General features: G+C 35.7%; 3 protein-coding genes across 3 annotated transcripts; 2 read left to right on the top strand and 1 right to left on the bottom strand.

Moving 5' to 3' along the window:
- On the top strand, nt 1-5,188 carry LOC107098073 (fibrinogen-like protein 1). Its single transcript, XM_015395515.1, has 7 exons — nt 1-93; nt 236-307; nt 1,676-1,694; nt 1,782-1,867; nt 4,079-4,196; nt 4,383-4,568; nt 4,752-5,188. Exons 1-7 carry the CDS (start codon nt 88-90, stop codon nt 5,045-5,047), a joined length of 783 nt encoding a protein of 260 aa, XP_015251001.1. The 5' UTR covers nt 1-87; the 3' UTR covers nt 5,048-5,188.
- Nucleotides 5,189-5,969: 781 nt separating this feature from the next.
- Nucleotides 5,970-11,716, bottom strand: LOC107098068 (NXPE family member 3-like). Its single transcript, XM_015395507.1, has 6 exons — nt 11,570-11,716; nt 10,857-11,291; nt 8,647-8,942; nt 7,489-7,559; nt 6,972-7,166; nt 5,970-6,892 (listed from the first exon to the last, which is right to left on the bottom strand). Exons 1-6 carry the CDS (start codon nt 11,702-11,704, stop codon nt 6,327-6,329), a joined length of 1,698 nt encoding a protein of 565 aa, XP_015250993.1. The 5' UTR covers nt 11,705-11,716; the 3' UTR covers nt 5,970-6,326.
- Nucleotides 11,717-17,178: 5,462 nt separating this feature from the next.
- LOC107098061 (gastrula zinc finger protein XlCGF57.1-like) lies at nt 17,179-23,786 on the top strand. The gene is made up of 2 exons (XM_015395499.1): nt 17,179-17,287; nt 19,390-23,786. The coding sequence occupies exons 1-2, from the start codon at nt 17,179-17,181 to the stop codon at nt 21,240-21,242; spliced, it is 1,962 nt and encodes a 653-aa protein (XP_015250985.1). The 3' UTR covers nt 21,243-23,786.
- Nucleotides 23,787-26,492: the final 2,706 nt, after the last annotated feature.

Raw genomic sequence — 26,492 nt, 5'->3', positions numbered from 1 at the left:
TGAGAAGGAGGTGTGGTTGTTTTTCCAGGGTTTTAGCAGAGCTTCTTCTTTTACGCAGTTTGAGCTGGGAAGCAAACTTCATCTGACATGCAGGTATGTGTCTAAAGGACAACGGTGACACTTAATGTTTATATATTTTGCTGTTTTAGAAGTAAAAATTTAGGAACTAATTTTGACATGTGCTTCTTTTTTCTTGAAACTGTCACTAAGTGAACTGCTTTCATTTTTACTTCAGGTAATAAAGAGTCTGTTGGGCAGCTGGGGGCTCATGCTGATGCTTCAGTTTTGCTGCTTAATCCAGGCTGAGGTAAATATAAATGTTTTGAATTTAGGCATAAAAATTCACAATGGCATACACTGTGAAAAGCTTTTTGCTTCTTAAGCAAATACTTCATTTTTTTTTTTTGTTGTTGCCACAATTAATAGTTAAATATAAAAAAAAAAACGAAAAAAAAAAAAACAGAAATAGTTTTCAAACTTCTGTCTAAAAGAACTGGGTGTGTTATTTTATGAATTAACTAAATTTTACGAGAATAGTCTCATAGCCACACCCCAGTCTCACAGGCTTGTAGAACCAAGGTAGGGATAGGAAGAATATACCTGAAAAAAAAAGCAAACTAAAAAGCAAACTAAAACATGTCCCATTCTAAATAAATAATAGAACAGACAAAAAGAGGATACATTTGTCGGTCGCGAAATTATTATGAATTGTAGCTTTAGGGATCCAGAAGGTAACACTTTACCTAAAGGTACAAAAAAAATTTAGTTAACTAGTAGAGAGCAAACTGGGAAATAACAGGTAGTTAACCAGTATGTGATGGGAAACACCAACACCAACTGCTTAGTTATCTTGGAAACACACAGTAACTAATCAGGAACTAAGAAAAGAAACTGTAACCTGAAGATGGAAGACATCAATTAAATGTTTTTTATGACTTTATAGACTTTGTGGAGTCATGCATCCTGCCAACCATTTACTGAGGAACTAATAATTACTGAATCACTACAAGACAATTAATTTATGAATTTTGTGAAATAGGTATATTAAGTAAAATGAAGCTACATATTTGTTTGTGATCAGCTGCTCTGTGTTTCCCAAGCAGTCCCATGATCAGACTGGGCTTGGTGTTCCCTGTTACCCATTAGTTCCTGGTTGGTTCCTGGTTAGTTCCCAGGATGTTTGATGAAGTTTATTAAAAAATGTGTTCCTCATTTTGAGTTCTAGAAAATTACAGTTAATCGATATCCAGAAAAGGAGAGAGCATGGAATTAGGAAAAGTGTTCCAGGGAGTGGCAGGACTACCAAAATTATGCAAAGATTGCACTGATGAATCTTGTAGGAGTTCAACCAGAAGGGGAATCTGAAGAACTCCAGACCTCATCTGGTATCTGGAATAGAGTATGATCTATGGGTTGAATAAAAAAATCCCTTCAGGCAATGGAGCTAGGTTGGTTGGAAAAGTTTTTTTTTAATTTTTTAAATATAAAACTAAATGTGTATGAATTATCTTCATTTCATCTGATATTAAAATTGTTTTTATCTGGAATAATATATTCGGACAGAAGGCTAAAACAGATTTCGTCTATCAGGCATCATTAATTTAATAGAAAGCTTAATTTCTCTTGCCAAATGGACTGTTTAACACTTTTTTTTGTCCACTGCTTTTGAAAACAGGAAGCAGCTTTTCCTGAAGGTACATTATTCATTCTTTGTGATTATTGATCTTGGAGTATAAGAAATTATCTTAATATTTTGTAAATATCTCTTCCTTTTTTAAAAGACTGCATGCAAATAAAGAAAAACTCTTCACAAGAACCCAGTGGAGTTTATGAGATTCAGCCTGCGGGAGTCGATACACACTTTAAGGTACCAAAACTAAAAACCTTTTTTGATTTGTCACTTTAACTGACAGGTTATTGACATATTTGATCTCTATATATAAGACTTTAAATGTAATACTATAAATTTTGTATTTATATGAATTGAACCAAGTGTTACCAAGTGTAATTTTTTCCCTGTGAGGTATTATCTCCATTAATATGTCCAATTTATACAGTGGTATCAAATGACAAAGTCCTCGGAAAAAAAGACTAGTTTATTCATCTGAAATCTTCTTTGTGTATTTAAATAAGCAGTCGTGAAAAATATATCCCCTAAAGCTTTCAAGTTAGAACCAAAACCTTCATGGCATGTTATTGGTATTTTCCCCTAAGGGAACTCATATTAACAGTGAGCATTTGCTAGCTATGACTCATCCTTTCTGGAAAGATCTTTAGGATTTATGCACCAGTTCAAGTCAAATTTCTAATATGCAATAGTCCCTAAGTTTACTTTTATAAATGACCTACATAAGTGAGTTAGGTATTTTGTCAAATGTATTGTTTTTTTTTCTTTTTTTCTGTAAACATTTTGCAGATATATCTATATATCACCAGATGGAAGATTAGGAACTTTTACATTTCTTTCTTTCAGGAATTAATACAGCAAATTCAGCACTTTTCCTCCCTGTAATGATGCTTGTGAAACTCTTACTGAATATCTTCATACCTACATTTAAATTGCAAGTCGAATATGAAATTGAATAGTTTCAAGGGGTGTTTAAGGTTTCATTATCCTCTTATGAATATCTGTTTTGATAAGGCAAACTTCATTATGATATTTTTTAAAATATAAACCTATTTTAGATTCACATTCAACTCTTTTAATCCGAGCAGAAAACAGACTAATTTTTATTCAGACTAATTCTGTTAAACAGACTAATTCTGTTCTAAAGGATTTACCATTGAGAAAGTTATGCTTTTAAAAAAAAAAAAAATATATATATATATATATATATATATCTTTTGTAGTTAAGAAAACTAAATGCCAATTTTTTTCTTGGGTTTTAGACCAGTCAGTATGAATCTTAAATCTTTTTAAAATATTTTCTTCAGTACAAGCACTGACAAACTAGCTCACAGTTTTAAATACAGTACATCAGTGTGTCATCTGTATGAAGGGACATCCTCTGCTAAACCTGATTTTGATGTTTTAAACCTTACCAAAAAGTTTTTGATAGTATTTTTAAGGGTATATTAATCCCTTTATGTTTGTAAAACTGAGACCCATTTGCATTAACTTGGCTTTCTGTTTGGTACCAATGATTTTCTAGCCCACTCAGTCTTTTGATAAATGTTTTAAGTTAATCTAATATCATAATTGCATGTTCCAAAAAGGCTTAGAAAACATGCATATTGAGTCCAGTGGATTTTTTTTTTTTTTTTTTTTTACTTTTTTGGAATGACTATGACCTGGATGACAGAATCTTCACCAGCAAGTGCAAGTTCAACAATATCTTTATCATTGTTTTAATGTATTTTTAAATTTTAAAACTATTTCCATTTTAATACTATTTTAATAATAATAGATGTTGGAGATCGGCCAGTTTTTCCAGTGTAGTCCTGTTTCTCTGGCTGTTACTGGCTGGATGTGCTCTCTTCATCCTCTGACATGGGAGCTGACTCAGAGCTCGTCTGCCTGGCTGTGTGTTTCCTGGACGGGGCCGCCTTTTACAGTTGCTTTTTGTATCTCTACTTCTGTCTTCTTGAACCCCAGTCGGCCCCGGCAGATGGCCGCTCACACTGAGCCTGGTTCTGCTGGAGGTTACTTCCTGTTAAAAGGGAGTTTTTTCTCTCCACTGTCGCTACAAGCATGCTTTGTGTGAGGGATTGCATTCGAGTCAATGAGTCGATGCAATCAACTGTTTTTCCTTAGATAGAAAACTTTGAATTAATTTGACTGGATGATCTGGTGAACTGTAAAGTGCCTTGACATGACATGTGTTGTGAATTGGCGCTATAGAAATAAACTGAATTGAATTTAATACCAAATATTCCACATTATGCTGGAAGAAAAGTTTTCATTTTAATTTTCATAATTTGAAAACATCCTTTGCTTTTTAAGCAAACGTTGATAATGTGTATACGTGCCTATACTTTTTTCTTCTTTTAAAAGCACTAAATAATTAGTGCAGGACAATAAATAGAATGCAATTAGAATTCAAGTCTGATGTGTCGATTTTCTGAACGCTCTACTCAGGTGTACTGTGAGATGGGGCAAAATGAAGGGTGGATAGTTATTCAAAGACGGACAGGAGGACAAGAGTCTTTTCACAGAGAATGGGAAGAATACAAACGTGGTTTTGGATCCCTGGCAAGTAAGCAAGCGGTCTTTATATCAAATTTTAACTGTATTGTTGTCAAAAAAACAAAAATTAGGGGTGCAATTTCCCTTTTTAAATTCTGAAGGTAATGCTAAAGCAGTTGCATTAATCTTAGCTTCATCCATTATTTATTGAAGTAAATAAAACTCATAGCCTTCATGTATCCTGTTAACTTTCTAGATGACCATTGGCTTGGACTGGAGAAAGTCCATCTTTTGACCAAGAACAAAACTAAAAAGTGGACTTTGAAGGTGGACCTGTGGGACCATGAAGGTGGCATGGCTTTTGCTGAATACAATAACTTTACTCTGGGAGATGAGCAAACAGCTTATAAACTGGAGGTTGGAAGATATAGTGGAAATGCAGGTACTTCAGCGTGTTTCTTAGCTGTCTATTAAAATAGAAAAAAAAAAAATGTGTGCTGTCTTAAGCTCTTTGCAGCAGATTAATTTTGAATAGAGAATAAAAAAAAGACTTTTGGATCATTACTGCTGACACAGCATTGATGTTTAATTGATCTTACAAACAGAGAAATGTCTCTTTTAAAAGGTGACGCTATCCGTGGTTCCAAGCCCCGCATGGACCAGAATGGCTTTGGCTTTAGTACCATCGACAGCGACCATGACGGCTGCTCCCCTTGCATCTTCGATGACATTGCAGAAGAAGAATGTGCCGCATCAGAGGGGGGAGGTTGGTGGTACAGCCGATGTGGCTCTGCAGCTCTAAACGGTGACTGGCATCCTTCTGGGGACCACATCTATTGGGTTTCTGGCCTTCACTGGCACACCTGGAAACCAGTTCCTTATTCAGCAAAGGCAACCAGAATGATGATAAAACCCGAGTGATTCCATTTGCCCGTCCCATTTTACCCCTTTGCATATTTAGATTACGGATTAATTTTGTGATCAGATATTCTCTTGTGTTTAGCACATTGTGAGACAGCAAAAATAAAACCTTTTGTGCTTTTAAGTGGTTTTCTTGTCATCGACAAGTGAGAAATACTCCATTCAGCATTTTACTTTTGATTTCGTACTTTACAAATAATTAAAGGTTTTAAAAAAGGGTAACGGTTTTGAATACGGTATAATGTTATGTCATCTGCATAAAGGAAAATCTTGAAAGGAATAATAGGTCTTTATCTCACACAAAAAAGTCCTTGGTGAAATGTTTTTCTTTCAAGGTCAAAGCCAGTTTAGCATTTATTTACAGAATTAATGTATATAAATAACAACACAATTGATTGATTTTTTAATTGTGTTATTTTGGAGGGCAATAAATGGAGCACATATGAGCAACCAGTGTCTAACATCGAACGTCAGATATGACATTTTTTAAAAACTTGTATAAGATGGAGGTTACGTTTCTTTGAAAGTCCTGAAAAGAGAAAAAAATAAAACCATTAGACAGGTAGGAGGCTTAAGGCTAGTATTTATTTTTCTATTTGGGCACTTCTAAAACAGTTTTAAGAAGAATGTACCTCCATAATTTAGTTTGCCATCATTTTCTTAGGCAAAAATCCTCCATCTTTAACTAAAGTTGCAATGTTAGGGAGGCCAGCTGATAAACAGTGTGGAGGGATAATTTTCAAACAAGGACAGAAAAAGCCTCAAGAATTTTCTTTAATGCTGAAACACAAATGTTGGCGTCAAAGTTAATACTTTGGTTTCCTGGACTTATGAAGTTACCAGGGAGATTGATAGAGGTAATATTTACCAGGAAGAAACCAAACAGTTGCTGTTAAGTAATGAATCTTAATTATTAAAGTAAGTAAACCTTTTTTATTTGATTTTAAAATTAGTGCTCCATTGCTCTTTAGATTTATTTCCTTTTCTGTAAGCCTTTGCAATGCGTCTTCCTATATAGGGATAAATTAACCAATGAAGAAAACGCTACAGAACCTAAATAAAAAAAAAGACAGCAAGAAAAAAATGTTATTCTGTCATTTTTAATGGCAAGTCCAGGTTGAGACGATTTTAACCACCGATGAAAACACTGACTGCATACCCTTTCCGTGCAAATCTAGTAAAGAAAAGTCCAACTTTTTGTTGCCATGAGGTAGAAGTACTATAGGTGCAATCATTCATCATTAGCTCCATTAGTTTTGTATTTTCCCAATGCTAATCTTTAGGATCTTGTATAATTTCCAGGTAGAGGACATACATAAGATAAAAGAACATCAAGCATATTCTTGATTATGTCAGACTGTGGATGGAGTTTGTGTGGAAGGTGATGGGCCAGTACCATATCCCAAGCATCTACTAGTTTGACGTTAACTCCTTTAAAAATTTCTCTTAGAGCCTTGTCGCGTTGTAGGGAAAACCAGTCGCTGTTCGTCAAAGCCTCATAGAGGGTCATCTCTTTGGGGTTTGCAGTCCTGAGGAAGACCAACGTACCTGGAGCTCTAGTCAAGAGTCTCACCACTGCTTCCCGAATGTTCAGCAGACGTCTAACGTAAACCTCAATAGGGAAAGTGCTGAAGTGAGCCCAAATGCCAATAACTACAACAGTGTTTTCACCCCCAGGGAGGCGATCCAGCTCATTGGCAATGTATTGTAGCTGACTAACAAGCGAGCTGCCAAAACGGATGGGAGGACCGTGGCTGCGGAAGGTCACCAAAATGTTGTTCACATAATCCAAAGCCAATAAAGGGCCACTTTGCTTTGAACTTTGCAGGTCAAACTCCTTGAGATCTAGAAGAGATAGAACATTAGACTGCAAAATTAATCAATATTACCTACTGTGAGAGCTTTTTTGGGGGGGCATATATACCTGGCAAAGACTGCATTAGATACTCATACCACTGCCTAACAGTGGAATCCCCATAGATGTGAATGCTTTTGCCTTTCAGACACAAGCTGATTGCTGTGGAGTTAAACTGATGAACTCTGGTGCCATCTAGTGCTTGCCATGCACCTTGATAATAATAACCAGAGGGTCTTGTCTCAACAGTGCTTCGGTTTTCTTCTGAAAGGTGACAAAAAATAAAAAGGAGTAAACATTTTTCTATCCGGCCAAGTTATTCCCTATATATAAATCTATTTTTTCAGCATTACTTTGAGCCAGTTCGTCTTTTTCAACTTTATATTTAATATTCCGGTAAAGAAAAGTCTTGAAAATGACAGAATTTTAACACAATAGCTGAAGGAGTAACATATTCTCAATTTAAAAACAATTTTTTTTTTTTTTACCAGAGTATAATAAGGGATTCTTACATTCTGAATCAGGAGAAGAAGAAAATAAACTTCAACTGTTATTGTTGACTGTTTTACTTTCATATATAGTTTACCTTTTAGTTTTGGCAAAACAGTGATGTAAGCAGGTCCTGAAGATGGAATGGGGACTTTCATATTGACACCACTAAAACAAAGCAATATAAGCAAACAACAATAAAATGTGTAATCATTTATGTAAGAAATCTTTGCATCTCATTGACATTTTTAATGCATTTTAAATTTTGTTTACATTTCTGTTTTGTTTACATCTGTCTGTCCCTCAGCTCTTTGTTAACTGTTTTTTTTTTCTTTTGCAATCTTTTTCTTTGTTTTTGCCATGGCCTGACAAATGCACTGCCTAAGTGGACATTAATGTAACCACCAGATAAACCATGACCCAAATAAATGTTCATTTTCACTGAATATATTATCATCTTGTCTGGTTCTGTGTACGTTCAGGCAGTTAGTTTCATTTTTTTTATTTAAAGAAAAGAAAAACACAAGTATTTTTGTTTTTTCAACCAAAAACAGAAAACTGGTAACAAAAGTTATACGATTTCTCCTTTTTCTAAACGAAAATGAGAAAAACATCCTCAAGGATGAATTTTTTTTTTTTTTTTTTTAAGTGACCTGAGAGCCCATTGTGTAGAGAGGCCGAAGTCCATAATAGTGTATATTATGAATTGTGAATTTATTTGATATATTCAGACAAGCTTAATTCTGACTTTGTTTTGTATCTGCACTAAAAACCCATAAACATATGAAGGTCAGAGAGATCAGTGTTTACCATGCTGACAATCATGGCTACTTGCTTCATTAAAAGAAATCAATCAAGAATGAGCACTCATTACCGTTCATTATCGGTCCAATTGCTCATTTTAGTAAATAAATAAAATCAAAACAAAAATACTGGTGTTTTTGTATATGTAATGGTTGATTAAACAAAAAAAAAAAAAAAAACTGCCTGAATGAACATTGACCTCTTTATTGACTAAACAGCTAGGTTAGGAAAAAAGTTTTATTTGATAGAAAAAAGAATTTTCCTCCAATGACATGGTCGTTGTTCTTGGAGATAAAATTCAGGATTAGTTTCAAACCTTTTGTTCAATGTCAGGAATCTTCACATCAAGCTAAATCTTTCATTAAAAAGCAGCTTTGAGTTTGTATGGTGGCGCATTTAGACTTTTTTTGCATCTGATTTTTAAACTCAACAAAATGATCGGAACATTTACCTTTGAAACAGCTTCTCCTCCATTGGGTTTATGTTTTGTCTGAATCGTCCTTTGGAGTGGGTCATCCTGTTGTCGCAGCCTAAAATCTTTGGCTTATAGCAAAACCACGGCTCCCCTGTCTTAATGTCAGTGTAGTTACACAGTTTTTGTTGGTTTGAATTAAGACAGACATTGCAGGTGGTAGTTTCACTTATTGAGCCCAACTTGAAATGACTTTGAAAATAGATTCTGTCAGGCTGCTCCTGGGTCAGCTTATGCAGCACTGTGACTGCCTCGCTGGGGTGAACCAGCGTCACCTAAAGGAAAACAGAACAAAACATTTTTACACAAACCAAACCCTTTCGCAAGAATGATTTTAGTATCTATAAAAGACATAAATCGAGGCTGCCTAGGGTTTAGGCCATAGAGCTTGGAGTCCAGAGGTTCTGAGTTCAGGCCCCACTGGGTCCCTAAGCAAGACCCTTAACCCCACACTGCTCTCCGGGCGCCGCACAGTGGCAGCCCACTGCTCATTTTGTTGCTCTGTACTTGCTGCAGTGTAATGACAATAAAAGCTGGGAAAAGATAATGCAACAACCCTTCAAAGTATTCAATCTTTTCTGTTAGTTGACGCTCTTCATGGTTAAATGGTGCAGTAACAAAACTAAACAGAGTTGATAACAGAAGATATGGCAAGACAATCAAAGCATTTGAGTGTTGCATAAATCCTGAACAGTCCAGGGGTGGCTAATCAATAGTGTCATAAGGTTTATGTTGTATTTTATATTAAATGAAGTAAACAAGACATTTTTTTTCTTCCTATTTTCAATCGGCTACTAAAACTTTAGGTAATAGAGTTTGGTTGGTGAAGCGTAATATGTTCATGAGTTTCAAAATGGCTACTGAAATATTATTTAATGATATATATTATATTACATTCCTACTTTTAGACATTCATTTTGAATTTATTTTTTGTTATCTTAAATTCATCAATGTCTTTGTTTAGGTTATAACGATATAAATGTAAACATGATTTATGAAAGCATTTTGGAAGTTTTTATTTCTATGCTATATACTTTAACTACTCAATCAGCAATTAGAACTAAATGATCTATAAGTGTCCCAGCCAAAAACTTTTATACATTTAGTCTAAAAGAAAATACTCTTTACATATTTGTCAAAGATTGAGCTGCAACCACGTTAATTTGCTAATTAGTCATGTTGGCTTGGCCATTAACACACCGTTACATTAAAACATTAAAAAAAGAAGTTCCTTCTACTTTTTATTTGTCACACTGGGAAGTTTTTGGTTACTTGAATTGAGAAAAACATAACAGATAAAATACAACTCATAAGAATACAACAATTGGCTCCTAATAAAAACCGATGTTGGCAGCATCTGAATGTCTTTTCAATGCTAATGATGCTATGATGTTAATTTCATCATTTTAGTTTAAAATCTACATCAAAACAGAGTTAGTGGCACTTTGAGTAAAGACACTGCAGTAAGTTTTAGATTTATGCAAAATTATTTTTTATCCTAGTTAAAACGAAATATTTATAATTCTGAGTGTATAGGAACTCTTTTATTTAAAACAAACATTCAATAAATGTCATTACGTAAAAGCTATCAGACCTGGATGTTTCTGAAAAAAAGTTTTATAGTTTTCCCAATTACTGCTAAAGTTTAAAACTCTTGTAGAGAATTGCATTAGCACCCTCTTGTGTCATACCAAGTTAGTACTTCCTCTATGAAAATGTAGACTTATGCATGTTTAAGCCAAGGTGTTTTCAGTTACCCTTGACAGTAGGAATTAAGAGAAGAATAATTATCTGTTTTGCACAGATACCAGTATCAGGTGGGGCCCTGATCCAGCACTAAAATGGAGGTATCGGCGAGTACCAATAAATAGGGCACCGATGCCAATTTGAGAGCCAAAAGTTAATTTATCTATTGTCACCCATTCCAGGTAGGCAATAAAAAGTTCTACTGGATTCGCTTTGTATTAGTCTTTTTCCTGCTTCACAAAGGAAGGCAGCAGCTTGACAAAGCCATGATGGCAATTATTTTACATCCAAGTAGCATGCAGTTCTTCATATAAACACACATCAATTTCAAACAGATGGTATCGGTATGGGACAATACTGCAGAGCCAATTATCGGGTATCGCTATCGGGGCCAAAAAATGGCATTGGCGCAACACTACTAATTATATAAAGGTTTGTATTACCTCAACTTGTGCACTTCCTTCCCAAAGTAAAGGGAATACAGCGAAGTAGAACCCGTTGAGATGATCCACCATATGCCCTGCCACCCCTGCATGAAGAGTCGAGTTGTGCAGCCGAGCAAATAGAACATCCCCTCCGGTTCTCTTGGTATGACCATGAAAGTCACAGATTCTTATCAAAACCCTCAGCTGATCCCCCACTTGCCAATTCCCACCCTTGCTCCGTGGGAGGATGGTGAAGGTGCTATGATCAGGATCACTTGTGTCATTCAGGGAAAAGTTTGATTTCAATGTTGGGGTTTCAGGCCAGTACATAGCATCTTTTAGGCCATCTAGGATATAGTCCTCCTTGGGTGAAAGTGAATTGAATGAACAGATGTTGAATAGCTTAGGAAGCTCAGTGGAAAGCTTTGGATCAACTGTAGCACTCATTTTATTCTAAAAGGAGAGAAAGTTTTAGTTTCAGTAAAACAAAAATAACAACTCTCATAGACTTCACAGTTGTTTTCCTTTTTTATATATATAGACATCCCTAAATAGCATTTATCTTCCATTTGAAATCTTATTTCACCAACAGTGTGAAGGTTAGGTCCCTGACACAGAGGTTGTGGGGGGCTTAATCTCCATAGTTTGGCATAAAGTGAGAGATTGCCGGTGCTGAAAGGGTGCTACCTTGAAAACTGACATTTAGTATTATCAATAGTGACAGTGCTCACCTTTGTTAAATCAACAGACATGAAATCAATGGTTCTATTATGGAGCAAGATGATTAAGACGCTAAAAACCATGAACAAGATGACGGAGCCATACTTCAGAGGGGTGAGAACTTTACACAACTTTCCTCTCATCATCAATGATGACCGTCTCCGTGGCTGAAATTAACAAAAAGGAGAAAAAGCAAGAGTTTACTTCTAGTCAAAGCTTAATTGACAATGTATAATTGCAGAAGACATCCTAATTGCATCATCACCCTCCATGTTAATCCTACCATTACTTATAACGGAGACAACAAGATTCTCAGTCTGTTGCTTAAAGTAGGGGATTACCCATATAAATAAATAAAAATGCCTGAAATATATATTAATTTATGACAGCCTATTATTTTTTTCTGCAGTTTTGTTTAGATTTTATTAGCTAAACTTTTTTTTTTACTGAAGGACCCCCCAACCCCCCCAGCTTTTTACTTTTTAAATCATTAACTAAGGCCAGAGACAGAGGCAGAAGCCTGTTTCTGTTAACTCTGAGGCCTCTGATGTTAAGTGTAAATATTTGAGGTTCATTGGGGGATTACATTATTTCACATTTCAGAAGGTTATGTTTATATAAGTCCATGACGCAGAGGGAAATATTTTTTTAGCTTTTGTTATTTTGGTGAATATGCCTTAGAGGTGAAACAATCTATATCAATATTACACAAGATCTATAAATATAGCATTGTAAGAATAGAAATATGAGGGTCTGAAAAGTATGTTAATTTCTATGAAGTCAGTAATTGGTTTGACTTCCCCCATAAATTATTGCATAATTAAGACATAATATGGAGATGATTAGTTCCTGATTCAGATGAATATGCAGCAAACAGTATTATCTTTGGAATTTCCTAATCCTTTTTTGACATGAATGCATCATCTATTGTAAAGTTGTTTTTTTTTACGATTATTTGGAGAAATTTGATTTAGAAATTTATGTTGGTTTTATTATAATTTAACTTATTAGTAATAAAAAAAGAAATTATACTCAGCTCTCTGATCAAATCATTTTAAACATTAAATCAGGTGTTATAAGCCAATAATTACTTTGTACATGAACCCTAATTTCACCAAGTAAGTTTTCTTGCATTACTGGTTCTGCTTCAACTTGAGTAAAAATGTTAAAACAGTGCTTGTTTACAGGGGTAAATTATTGGGGTACTATACTGGTGGCTCATTACCAGGTATTTGTCAAATTTGATGGAATGATGAAAAGTTAATCATATTTATTTAGCTGTGTTTGAGGCATGTTGCAAGACAGGTGCTATTGAGAACTAAAGTTGGAGAACCCATATCTAGAGAACACCGGTTGCAATGAGACTGCACAAATATCAGCAATATAAAAAAAAAAAAAAAAAATCTGTCAACATTTAAAATTTGAATACAAACACTCTTACCTCAGGAGTTATTTAGTTGAAAATTGATCAAGACTCTGTCGTCCTGCAGTTAACTAGATTCACCCCTACTTTACTTTCACAAAATTAACGCACGGGTAGTAAAAACAGAGCACCACAGCTTGTTTTCCTCTTACAGCGAGTACCTTGATCCAGTCTTTATAAAACATGCTTTTGATCTCGCCATATATTCCAGAGATGCTGTGAATTAAGAAATCAGTTCACCTCATTGAATGAGGACCATTTAGAAAATGGTTCTTTTTTCACTTTGGACTGATGAGTTGGCAAACAGATTACAGCAAAAGAAAACAAACCTAACCTCCGCCCCCATTTATTACCTCATAGAGAGTGCAAAAAAAGTTTGTAAATACTCAATATGGGAGTTCAATGATGCCTAAAATGTAATATTTCTTAATTGAAATTCTGTCTGTGTCAAATGTTAGGAGAGGACTACTAAACAATTGAAAGAAAACTCAGTTACTCACTAACTGACAGAATACTTTTACAATCACAGTTTTTTTGGGCCATGCAGTGAACCAGGCTGGGGTGATGCCTGACCCAGTGAAGGTAACTGCTGTGTCTAAGTGGCTCCTTCCATCTGTGAGAGATTTGAGGGCATTTTTTTAGGGTGTGCAGGCTATTACAGAGCCTATTTCATTCAGACTTGCAAAAATAGCTCTCCCGATAAATTCTTTATTAATGGGTATCTCCAAAAGTGATAAAAGATCTACTGATTGGAGACTGGGATGTCTAGTAGAATTCACCAATTGAAATAGGCCTTAATCAAGCTTGAATTTTGGCTTATGCTGATTAAACAAAGCACTTAAGTTTGTACACATATTCTAGGCTCAGTGGGCTTTGTATAGCACTTGCACAAACTCAGCATAGCAAGGAGCAGGTTATTGCTTATGCAAGTTGTAGCCCAATCCAGCTGAGAAGAATGACTCAAACTAGAGCTCATTCATACTTGAGTTATTGGCACTCCAATCGACCATCATGAAAAGTTAGATAGTATTGAGGGGAAGTAGAAGATTTTTCGGGTAAAAAAAAAATACTGGGATCATTATGAAAATTTGAGGTATAGATATTCGCATCCAATAGATGGTATTAGTGCAACTATACCATATATATATATATATATATATATATATATATATATTTATTAACAATGCAAGCTACCATTAAAACCTAAAGAAGAAGAAAAGAAGAAGTAGAACAAGACCAACAAACAGGAGGAAGTTGGAGAACAAACTGCTGGATATCGCGGTTGTGAAGTGGGCAAAAAATCTGAAGAGATAAGAAAAGCTAAATTAGAGCTTAGAATAATTTATGCTGAAGCTGCAAAAATAATCCCATCCCTGTCAGAAGAACCCAGTCCAACATTTAAGCAAATGACAAGTTCAAAACCTCTGGAGCAGTGTCCCAAAATTGCAGAAGATTCATTGATTGTAAGAAAGAAAGATTGTGTTCTTTTCATGGTAGAAGTGATTAATTGTAGTGCTCAGACAACAAAAAAAACGATAATTGTGAAAGCTACAGAAAAGTATGTTGAAGATAGAGATTGTCAGGGTTAGGTTGGAGGACCCAAATGCACAGGCAGAGAGGCTGAGGTGATTTCTTGCAGTTTAACTGGTGAAAACAGTAAACAACTTAAAATGTAAAACAAACCAGAACCATGGAGACATCAGGGGAAAAATATCAGCAAGGTGACGAGGAACCAGCAAAGAGTGACAGCAGAGGGAGAGCATATATGGCTGACTGGACAAAGGCAGGGCTAACGAGCTGATAAGGAGCAGGTGTGAGTGGAGAGCAGTCTAGGAAGGAGCTAGGGAAAAGGAGACCAACACAAGAGGGCAACAAATAAAAACCAAAGTACTCATATGTCCAGAAAATACAACAAAATGTGAATTAAACCAATAAAACTAGAAAACATGGAGCAAAGTAAAGCATAACAGAACCAAGACCATGACAGAGATTTAAACTGGGAAATGGTTGAAAGCATGATGATGGGAAAACAACTAGGACCATCAGAAACTGGCAGAGTGACGATAACTTAAAGATAAATTAGAAATTATGAGGTCGAATTTGATTTAGTATTAATTATGTTGTGTTTAGTAAAACAGTTGAAAAAAAAAATAAAAAAATAAATAAATATATATATATATAATTTTATTTATTTATTTTTTTTCCCCCCTCAGGGTGAGTCTTGTTTCCTGGTTTAACTCCTTATCAAACCGATATGGTCTGTATTTAAACATGAGATCTATCTTCTAAACTTTCCTTGGATCACCTCTCTAATTTATTTCAGCCTTCCCTAGATACAAATGAAAAAATAATGCTGACTTGTTTTTTTTTTTTGTTTTTTTTTTTTTTTTTTTTATTAATTTATCTTTCATTATAATTGTTATATTCGACATGTATAATTATAGATATCTTTGGATTTAGATAATTTTTCTCTCTTTCTGAAGTGCATTGCATAAACTAAACATCTGTTTACCCCGCAACTTGAAAGAAATTATAAGAAATATTAAGAAAAGTGTTAGGAGGTATGATTGACTATATATACATATATATATATATTTTTTTTTTATACCGTATTGTTTGAGTTTGTCATTGTTATTTTTTCAAATAAAGTTATAAAAAAAACCTCTTTAACACTTGGTGGCGGTAATGCAATTTTAAATAGTTTGCCAACTGCCATAAACCACTACCAGAAGAAGAAGAAAAAGGAGCAGAAGAAGAAGAACCGGGAGGAACCAATAATGCTGTAGGCTTTGCTTAGCGTCGTAGGGCGTCTGGAACGGAGCGGGGCTGTAGAATTTCGGGGTAGAGAACCGCTTGTAGTGTTCAAGTGCCGGTTTTGGATTGGGTTCTGGGTAGGAACATGGAACAGAACGTGGCTTAGTTCATTGTAAAACCGGATGTTTTGGACCTTTAGCTCGACGGTCTTTATTCAGACATCACCTATAAACCTCTGTTCCCAATTACCGTAATTACTTCCACCTGGAATCTGCAGCATATTTACCGTAAGTTCATGTTTTATTGATCATCCAGCAGCAAATTAAAATGGACATAAAATAAAAGAAAATGAATAAACTAAGCTATAAATGGTTAAATATGCTGTAATGTTAATAATTACTTACCAAGTACAGGATATTAATGCAGTGATTTTGTGGATTTAACAAACTTGGGGGGGAAAAAAGCTGAAACAAAACAGAGAAGATGTATCTTCAAGTGGAGAAAATCTATCAGATCATCATCCTCCACCTTTCTGAGATCAGCATCTTTAAGGTTATTACAATTAATAACTCATTTATAAATACTGTTGATAAAATAAAAATATTACATGTTACACATGATATTCAAAAAACCTAAATCAATGAATCAATGGTTAATTAGTGATCTGTTTCTATGCTTCTTTTCTTTATTTCTGTTCCTTTAAAACCCCCAGAGCTAAATGTTTAGAATCATCGCAGCAACAATGGAAGAGAAGACTCTGTTGGACCAGTAGATGTCTTAAATATTCCCATTTTACTTCTGTCAGCATGTAGAACTGGACTGGCTGCAGAAATTATGAACAATGTGTTGATCTAATTTAAATATTTGGGTTTTATTTTAGCTCAGATAAAGTCCCTCTGCTTTCTAACTTATGATTTCTGCTTCTCTGAGACTCTGAGCCTGTGTTTGCATTCAGCTCCTTCCCCTAAATTATTCCCATACCTCTGCTTTTCTCACAGGTGGAACAGGGAGGACATTTAACTCATGATTAACCTGGTAAGTTAACAGCTGCTGCTTATTCTCAACCATCATTCCCACCAAGCCACTGGGAACTGCTGATCCAAAGATGAACTTGGACGGCATCATCAGCTGCCTGGTGGAGACAGTTGACTCTAAAAGCATCATTACTGTCAATCCTGGTGAGAAAACACAACATTTACACACTTTCTCACATTTTTTTTTCCAACTCTGCCACTTTTTTTTTTAAATTATTGTTTATACACTATTAAGGTCCACTTTTCTGTAATGCTGCTGTAACACCACAATTTCCCCATTGTGAGACAATAAAGAGATTTTCTATTTCTATTCTATTTCCAATCAAATTGTAGGATAGCGCCATCTGCTGCTCCATTTTATATAACCAACAATATCACTTCATCAGAAAAAGGAGGTTTTGATGTTTTCATGTTGTCTCTTGTTTTCACAGGAGAGGCCAGCTTGTTGTTCAACAATGCTGGAGATGCTCCTGATTCTGGAGCTCTGGACCAAGATGAGAAACCACAGGATCTGCCTGGTTGGTTCCAATGAATATAATGATGGACAGGGTTCCCTCTATGAATTTTAATTCATATCATTCATATCTGAAATAAAACTATAACAATCAACTAATTCACTTTGGTTAAAATGCAAGACACATTAGCCTGACTTTAGGAAATAATGTCTGAATTCACAAATCACACAGACTATGAGAAGAATAAAGGATTCAAACTGTGTGGTGTTCAGGTCATGCAGTTCCAGAGGAAAAAAAGGAGACTTGAATATAAACTAAATGTGAGAAGGGCTTTGTGCAATTAGCTCCAATTATGGCTGAGTGTGGGATTAACTTGACATACTGAAACATGGAGAGTGAGCAGAGTGACATGCTAGCTACACCCTAGATAGGGGAAGGATTTAGTATCCCTCATTTTCAGCTAAGTTTAGAGAGGTTGTGGAGCCCATACGGCAAGAGCTGTATGAGTTTAAGCTTTTATCTTCAATATACTGACCCAGCAAAACCTGATGCTGTAAAGGCAACAAAGCACAATCTCAGTTCTTGGGGCTCACCTGAAAGATTTTCCCATAAAGTAAACCACAAACAAAAACAGAGAGAGAGAGATAAGGTAGAGGGTTTGAAAAAACAGGGCAGAGAGATGGATAATGGGAGGAGCACATTTTAATGTTTGTTAAAAATATCTTTCAGTCACATTGGCCATATTTTGTTTGCCAGATGTTATAGTATGTGAGAAAATAATCCTGTTCAGAGGAGGGGTTTATTAAAAGTATGTGGTGAAAAAGGAAACTCCCAGTGAAATAGTAGCAGGCGGCTTAATGTCGTCATGCAAATTTGTACTTGTTGGTTGCAATAGAGTAATTTTAACTGTTGTGCATGGTGGACCTAGAGATACTTTAAGTATATTCAATATATCACCCACCCCTACTCACAAATGAATAAGGATAGGAGCACATTTAGGTGCACTATGAATTTTCTTAAATAGAACAATAAAAAATAAATAAACAGTATTATAATTCATGTTTCATCAGGCTGTCCTTTTACAGCAGGATTATTTTTCAAGTTTCTCTTTTAATACTAGTTTGATAATCACTGTTTTGTGAGAAAACACCCAACCCAATGTCTTTATGATTTCAATCAAATTAGACTTTAAAACGGGTAAAACCTTCTCAATAAAACCTGTGGTGAAAAACATAACAGTAACATGGCATCCAAAACCAAGCAATGTTTTAATGATACCCTTTATGATGTCTTAAGTGAGATTGATCAAACTTTAAAACGTCAACAACAAGCTATAGAAAGCTGTAGAAGGTATGTATTTGCTATTCTCGGCTTGATATGTTTCACAGACTACAAAATCATAAAAACAGAACACGTCACATGGAGATTTTGTGTCATATCTGCAGTTATCTGATTGGTTCTAACTTTAGATCGAGTTCCAACCAAATTATTTAATAATGTATTACCTCTGATTTCCAACTCCATTTTAGATATGATGAATCTATCCCTGTAATCTAAACCTTCAGTTTGTGGAGTGGACTAAATTAAAATTTTGACCTCTACAGAATCGCCTTGTGATACTGAGGAGATGGAAAAATAAAACAGATACTGCATTTTCTGAAAATTTTCTGCTTAAGTGAAACCTTTTGGGGGCTGAACACTCCATTAAATTATGTTTGAAGGTTATTTGATCAGAGAGGACATGGTTGTGAGGAAGCATTGTTTTATCTTTACAATCAATGCCGTATGTCAACACAAGATCCAAAGTATGAAAATAAGAATGTGTAGGACTATGCACATTTTGAACAAAATCAATTGAAATAAAGGCTGCTCTTAAGTTTTCTCCTCCAGGGTTGGCACAAGTGTTAAAATAACCAGCTATAACACCCTTGTCAATATTTATCACTAAAACAGAGCAGTTGTATATAATTGAAATGGAGATAAAAAGATGCTGAATGGGAGGACAGAAATGGCTTCAACATTTAAATAAAAATTAAACGTAAAGCATAGAAAAGTAGCAATTAAACCCAAGAATTAGGTGTAATCATAGAACATATATAATTTTATTTAAAAATTAGGTCTAAATACCTCCACACATTAAATATGTGTTTCAATGTTTCCTGCAGATGTTAAGAAGACGATTAAAGAAGAAGTTCCTGAAGACCACAAACCTTATGCTATTAAGCCTGACCCAGAGGCCGTCCACATAAAGGAGGAACTGGAGGAAGTCTGCACCAGTCCAGTGGGAGATCAGCTCAGTTTCAAAGAGGGGATTGATGCCACAAAGTTTCCAAAAACTGCTAATCCCCTAAAGAGTGAAGAAAATAAACATTCCTCTGATGTTCAACAGCCTTATCAAGGCCACATTAAAGGCAGAGAGATTCCAGAAGAGAATGATGGAGAAGAATCTATGAGGATAGAAGATCATGCAGATAGGTCATTTTCCTCAGAGACTGAAGATGTTAATCAGTCCATGTTTGAACCAAAACACCTATTAGCAACTGGAATGAAAACAAAGGACCTGGACTTTCACTGGAAGAAGGTGACAGCTTCTGATTCACATGGACACATGGCCAACAGACCGTCTGACTCCTCTGACTTTACTCAACAATTAGTTCAAAATCTTCAGAAAGGCATGAGACATCCAGAAATAGGCTCTTCAAGCTCAGTGGATAATATTGAATTTTTTACAATGAAGAAAAATGTAGGCTCACAAAGAAATGTCCTTAAAAGGCTGAAGACCTGCTGTGAAGACTCTAGTAAAAAATTTACTGAAAAAGAAAAATTAAAAATACATAAGAGAATTTACACAGGTGAAAAACTTTTCGGTTGTGACTTATGTGGAAAGAAATTTAGCCAGAAAGGACATTTTAACTTACACAAAATGATCCACACTGGAGACAAACCTTTCTGTTGTGACCTATGTGGACAGAGATTTACCGGGAAAGAAAGTTTAAGCAGACACATGATGATCCATGCAGAAGACAAACCTTTCAGTTGTGACCTATGTGGACAGAGATTTAGGCACAAAAGAAATATTAACAGGCACATGAGGATCCATGCAGAAGACGAACCTTTCTGTTGTGACTTATGTGGGCAGAAATTTAGGAAGAAAGGAAGTTTCAACACACACATTAGGATCCACACAGGAGACAAACCTTTCTGTTGTGACCTATGTGGAAAGAGATTTAGACATAAAGGAACTTTCAACAGACACATGACGATCCACTCGGAAGACAAACCTTTCTGTTGTGACGTATGTGAGCAGAGATTTGGCCACAAAGGACATTTAAACTCCCACATGATGAGCCACACAGGAGAAAAACCTTTCTGTTGTGACCTATGTGGAAAGAGATTTAGCAAAAAAGGAAATTTAAACCAACATATGATGATCCACAAAGACAAACCTTTCTGTTGTGACCTATGTGGGCAACGATTTAGGCAGAAAAGCGGTTTAAAATCCCACATGATGATCCACACAGGGGATAAACCTTTCTGTTGTGACATATGTGGACAGACATTTAGCAAGAAACAGAGTTTAAAATTACACATGATGATCCACACAGGAGATAAACCTTTCTGTTGCGACCTGTGTGGGAAGAGATTTCGGCACAAAGTACGTTTAAACTCACACATGAGGGTCCATGCAGGAGACAAACCTTTCTGTTGTTACTTATGTGGACGTAGATATAGAGAGAAAGGAAGTTTAAACAGACACCTGATGATCCACGCTGGAGTCAAACCTTTCTGTTGTGATATATGTGGGAAAAGATTTAGGGAGAAAGGAAGATTAAACTCACACATGATAATCCACACAGGAGACAAACCTTTCCTTTGTGACCTATGCGGAAAGATGTTTGGCTTGAAAGGAAACTTTAAATCACACATGAAGATCCATGCTGAAGAAAAAAAAACACTAACTGCTGCACAGATTCAGAGTGAGGACGTAACCAGTACTGCTAACATAGCATTAAAGTGAATTGATCAATTTGTATGATATTAATCAAATGGGCATGATATGGCTTATCAGATACTAATATGTTTTGAGTGTTATTTGCAAAGTTGTGTGCTCTCTTTCATCCCCTGACTTTGGAACTGGCTTGGAGCTTTGTCTGCGTTACTGTATTTTTCCTGGCCTGGGTCACCTGCGGAGCTTGTTAACAGTTCTATATCTGCTTTGTTTTGTGTGTGAGCTTCTGTTTCCTTAAACCAAAGCTGGTCCCAGCAGAAGGCATCTCACACTGGTCCTGGTTCTGCTTGAAGTTTCTTCCTGTTAAAGGGAGTATTTTCTCTCCACTGTCGCTGCATACATGCTTGGTGTGAAGGATTACTGAAGAGTCCTATACAAGTGCAAGCGAAAAATTGTCGCCGTAACTTCATTCAGGATGAGCAGGTCTTGCAAGTCAATGACTTGATGCATTCAGCTGATTTTCCATGATATAAATCAGGGTTGGGCAATAATTTTTTCCAATGGGCAACATGAGAGACAGAAAATGTGGAGGACCAGACCAAAAGACTTGAACTCAATCATGCATATTAATTGTATTTCTTTATAAAAAGCATTGGTTTGACAATTGTATATGTTAAGATTAAGCAATGAAAAATCGAGGTTGCCTCACAAAAAATGTAATTTATTCATTCAAATTAACCAAAACATTAAAAAACAAAATGTGAACATTTTATACCATTTGTTGATCTTGGTTTTGGTTGCTGCATTCCTGGATGTGTGAAGCTTGGTAAAAAAAAGCATTGCTGCTTTTACAGCTAAACTAGCAAAGCTTCCAATGCCCACGGCCTTTCAGCATCATTCAAGTTTCTGTGGTTCTCTGCATGTTTCGTCTGTTGTAGTCCTTAAACATGGCGATCTGCTCGCCGCAAACTAGATGCACAGCTTTTCCTCTGACTTTTATAAGTAAATACTTAGCTGTCCAATTCTTGTTGAAAACTCTGAATTTGTTATATAGCTGTGAGGGACCGAGCCAAAAAAAAAAAAAAAATCAGAGAAGCACAGGAAAGTCATTGATGAAAAAATGGTAACAAATTTATTTAACAAAAAATAAAGTTCAAACTTCTAACAAGACAGGGCCCATCAAGGAAAACCAAAGACAAAAGTCAGCATAATCCAAACCTGACACAGGAAAAGATCTACTCAACTAACACACAAGGGAAACATATATAAACACTGGTTGATCAGACCATTTTAAAACAAGAGGGAAACATAAAATAAATTTTCCTAAACAAAACTACAACAAAAGACCAAACTAATCAGCACCATACTAAATCAACAACCTATGAGGAAGAGGACTTCAATATTAAACTTTCCAAATTTTATTATAGAAAACAAAACCAAATAAAGAAACTTAAACCCTTTCTACACCCCTTCTAAAAGTAAGTGGAAGAGTCCAACTAGGCCTCCATGTCAATGAGGAGATACTTTGCAGCTGGGGCCTCCTTTCCTTTACTGGCTTCACTCATGGCAGCCTCCCAGGAACTGGCAACTCAAATGAAAAATATATTGAAGTGCAGAAAACCAAACAAACAAGAAATGACAAAATGAGCCAACTGAATGTGTGCACCCAAATAGTTAACCAATGCCAAATCAAACTAAAAAAATAAATAAACTACAGTACAGTAAAATATAAGATTTAATGAAAGAATTACCAGATCATTTGTTGTGTGGTTGCACATGCGGCCATCACAATAGCGTTCTTTTTTTTTTTCAGGGCAAAATAAAAGCAAAGCAGCCTCAGTCCATTCATTAGATGAATATGTTTATTTTGAAATTTCCAATTAACTTTAGACAGGCCATATGCATTACAATGCCCATACCTCGTGGGCTGCACAGGATCCTGTACAATGCCCAGGTCTGATATAAACTTTTTACCAATCTGAATGTATTGTCTCTGTATTGTGCCTTGAGACAAAATGTGTTATGAATTGGTGCTATATCAATAAACTGAATTAAATAAAAGACTCTTAAACCTTGAACCTTAACTCCCTAGATTTTGATCACACCTGTGTGTAATTCATGCTTTGATTTGTTTTGTTCCTTTTTGTAAATAAAACCTTCCTTTTTCTGACATGCATAGGAAACCCATTCCTCAAGCTCGTGCTCCATCCTCCAGAGCTCAATTTCATGCATCTAACAGTTACAGATAAAATGTTACTAAAGCAGGAAGAGACACACAGCTGTTAACCGCTGATAAAACACTAAAAAGTTCTGTTCAATCTTCATCTGACTAAGGCTACGTTCATACTGAAGGCATTAATGCTCAATTCCAATTTTTTTGTGAAATACAATTCTTTTGCGTGGTTCCCATTTCAAAATATATGCGACTTTCATGTGATCTCTTGTGTGAACTTCATTCATTCATCTCTCGATGCGCAGTAGACGATGCAATGACGTCACAAGTGAGCATGCTCTGTTTAACAAAGCAAACATGGATGGTAGTGCTGGAGCGCATCTTTCCCAACCTCAGCCTGTGCATTAACCACACAATCTTTTCCAGATGGTTGGAAATAAAGACTGGTCTCTGCGTTATTATGCATTATTATTATTATATTTTTATTATTATATATTATTGTTATTTAAGAGTTTTTCTTTATATTAAAAAAAATATATTTCTTTAAAAGCTTCAAGGTCATGTGACCCACTGACTTAAAATCTGTGTGAACATTTTCAACTACATTAGCCTAATGGGACGTACACATTTTTATTCCATTTTAAGCCTTTGTATATTTTTAAGAGTTTTTAATAAAATTAAAGGACAGTAGCTTCCAGGTCATGTGACTCATTAACTCAAAATGTGTCTGGATTGTTCTAAATGGGAATATAAGGCACACTCATTTTCATTTCATTTAAAGTCTTTTTTTTTTTAGGATTTTTTTATTCAAAATGTAGTGTTTTTCTTCAATAGGGTCCAGGTCTCAAATGTTTCTACTACATCAGATAGATGAGGCCCAATGTAAATGTCACAGTCTTGGTTTTCCATTAGTTGTCCTCTGCTGCCCTCTTGTGTCCTCTTTCCCTATCTCTGTTTTCTGCTCTGCCCTCACCTGTTTTCAATCCCCTCGTTAGCCCTCTCTTTGTCTCTGTCTCCTTTAAAAGCCTCCCTCTTCAGTTCCTGTTTGCTGGATCCTCGTCTAACGTCTGTCTGTTTACCTCGTCTCTCCCTGGCTCCTAGAGTTTGGTTTTCCCCTGATGTCTCCCTGATTCTGGTTCGTCTGTTATTTCTGTTGGATTTTTTTTTATTCCTGCCTCAGTTCCTGTAAACCTCATTAAACCCACCTAAATTCACCTCTGCCTATCTGCCTCTGCATTTGGGTCCTCCAAACCAACACCAAATCCTGACAGTAAATGCTGTATGAAAAAAGTAGTTAATTTTTATATGATTTGCAGTATATAACACATTTTTTCGTATTTAACACTGTAAAGTGCATTTACATTCTTGTCAAATTAAGCAACTTAGTAGCATGAAGAAATATAGCTAGAGATGGCCAGGCTGAAGGACAACACAGAAGCACAGGAGCAGGCCCTGAGCATCAGGGCAATAGATGCCCCTATCTGCCATACTCAGCAAGATCCCAGGTGCAGGTTATGCAAAGAGGTCCCAGAAAAAATCCACAATCTCTTAGCAGGCTAATAGACTCTGGAGAGAAAGGAATCCATGGAACATCTTAGTGGCTAATAGAGTACAGAAACATCTGTGCAGAATCCAAACTTAAGACCCCCCAGGTCAGAATGGGAGCCACCTCCCAAGGCGGTGGAGAATTAAATGTGAGTTAATTGTGAATAGTCCCACAGATTCTCATCTTCATACTTCGGACCCTGTGCTGACATATGGCACTGAATGTGCAGAAATAAACAGTATTTCCTCACAACCCTGAAACATCCTGCCTAAAATGGGTCAAAAGTTCAATACTTTCACCCTCACAGAAGGCCCCTCGCACTAAGCTAAATTCGAGGTTTTCTGCTGGAGGTTTCTTCCTGTTAAAAGGGAGTTTTTCCTCTCCAGTGTCACTATATGCATGCTTGGTGTGAAGGATTGCTGTCAACTCAATGAGTTGAAGCATCACCTGGTTTTCCTTAGAAAACTTTGAACCAGTCTGACTGTATGATCTGGTTGAATTGTCTCTATAAAGTGCCTTGAGATGACATGTGTTGTGAATTGTTACTAAATAAATAAAACTGAATTTAATTGAATTTTATACCATCCGCCAATACTTCCTCACACATTCAACAACTTGGCAGCAAAATATAAATGTTTTGGCAGCTCAAGCTCCTGCTTCAGTGATTGGTAAATGTATTTTTTTGTTTGCTGTGTCTTACCCATTTTCACACTTTATTTCAGACTTTTCTTTCAAACCTCAGCTGGACACTGGTGACTTGCTTGGCTCCAGTTTTCATGTAAGATTATACAACCAGCAATGTGGTTTATTTATGGTAAATATACGTTAAAGCAGTATTGTTAGTAAAAAATGGAGCGCAAAATTGATCAAATATAAGACAATAGGGTATTATAATTAAACTAGAAAGTCCTTGCATACAATCCGTGAGCTATAATCCATAAAGTAAGAGTATTTGACTTTAAAAATGATTTAAAGGTAGAGCAGAGGATGTTCTTTATCAGTCCAGATCATCAAAATAAGTGGTCGTCCTAATTGTCAATCGTTCTGGTGATAGGTTTTTGTAAGGCCATCCTACGTGCTCGTCCCCATTTTCACTTACCTGTGGTGAGTCTGACATAGTGGAAACATTTCTAATCTTCTTTTGGAAAGTAAGCTTGTATCAGCGATGCAAACAGCAACTTTTAAACAGAGCGTGCACGAGGAGAAAATGGGCTAAAGCATGTTCACATGTAAGTTTTCAGGTTTGAGTGCCTTAAAATATGTGCAAATGTGTCTGTACCTGCAGATTGACTCATCAAAGAAGGCCCAAAGATATACAGTATACTGTAGAAGGGCTGAAACTAAACATTATTTTGCTAATCGATTAATTTGTTGATTATCTTTTAGATTAATCGATTAATTATCAGCTAGCCAAAGGTTCCTTAAACATTATTTTTTACAAAATTAAAAGTGAAATTAAAACTTTTCCATTTGAGGAGTTCTGAGAGCATTTTGATGGACAAAATTGTTTGTAATTTTCTTCTTAAATGCAAAATATTTTTATATATTCTTAGAGACTCTATTTCTTAGAGTCTCTATAATATATATATATATATATATA

Source organism: Cyprinodon variegatus, unplaced genomic scaffold (genome assembly GCF_000732505.1).
Source record: "Cyprinodon variegatus isolate N-32 unplaced genomic scaffold, C_variegatus-1.0 Scaffold744, whole genome shotgun sequence".
Classification (NCBI taxonomy): Eukaryota; Metazoa; Chordata; class Actinopteri; order Cyprinodontiformes; family Cyprinodontidae; genus Cyprinodon; species Cyprinodon variegatus.
The sequence above is the reverse complement of the archived record's forward strand: the minus strand, read 5'-3'. Positions and strand labels throughout refer to the sequence as shown.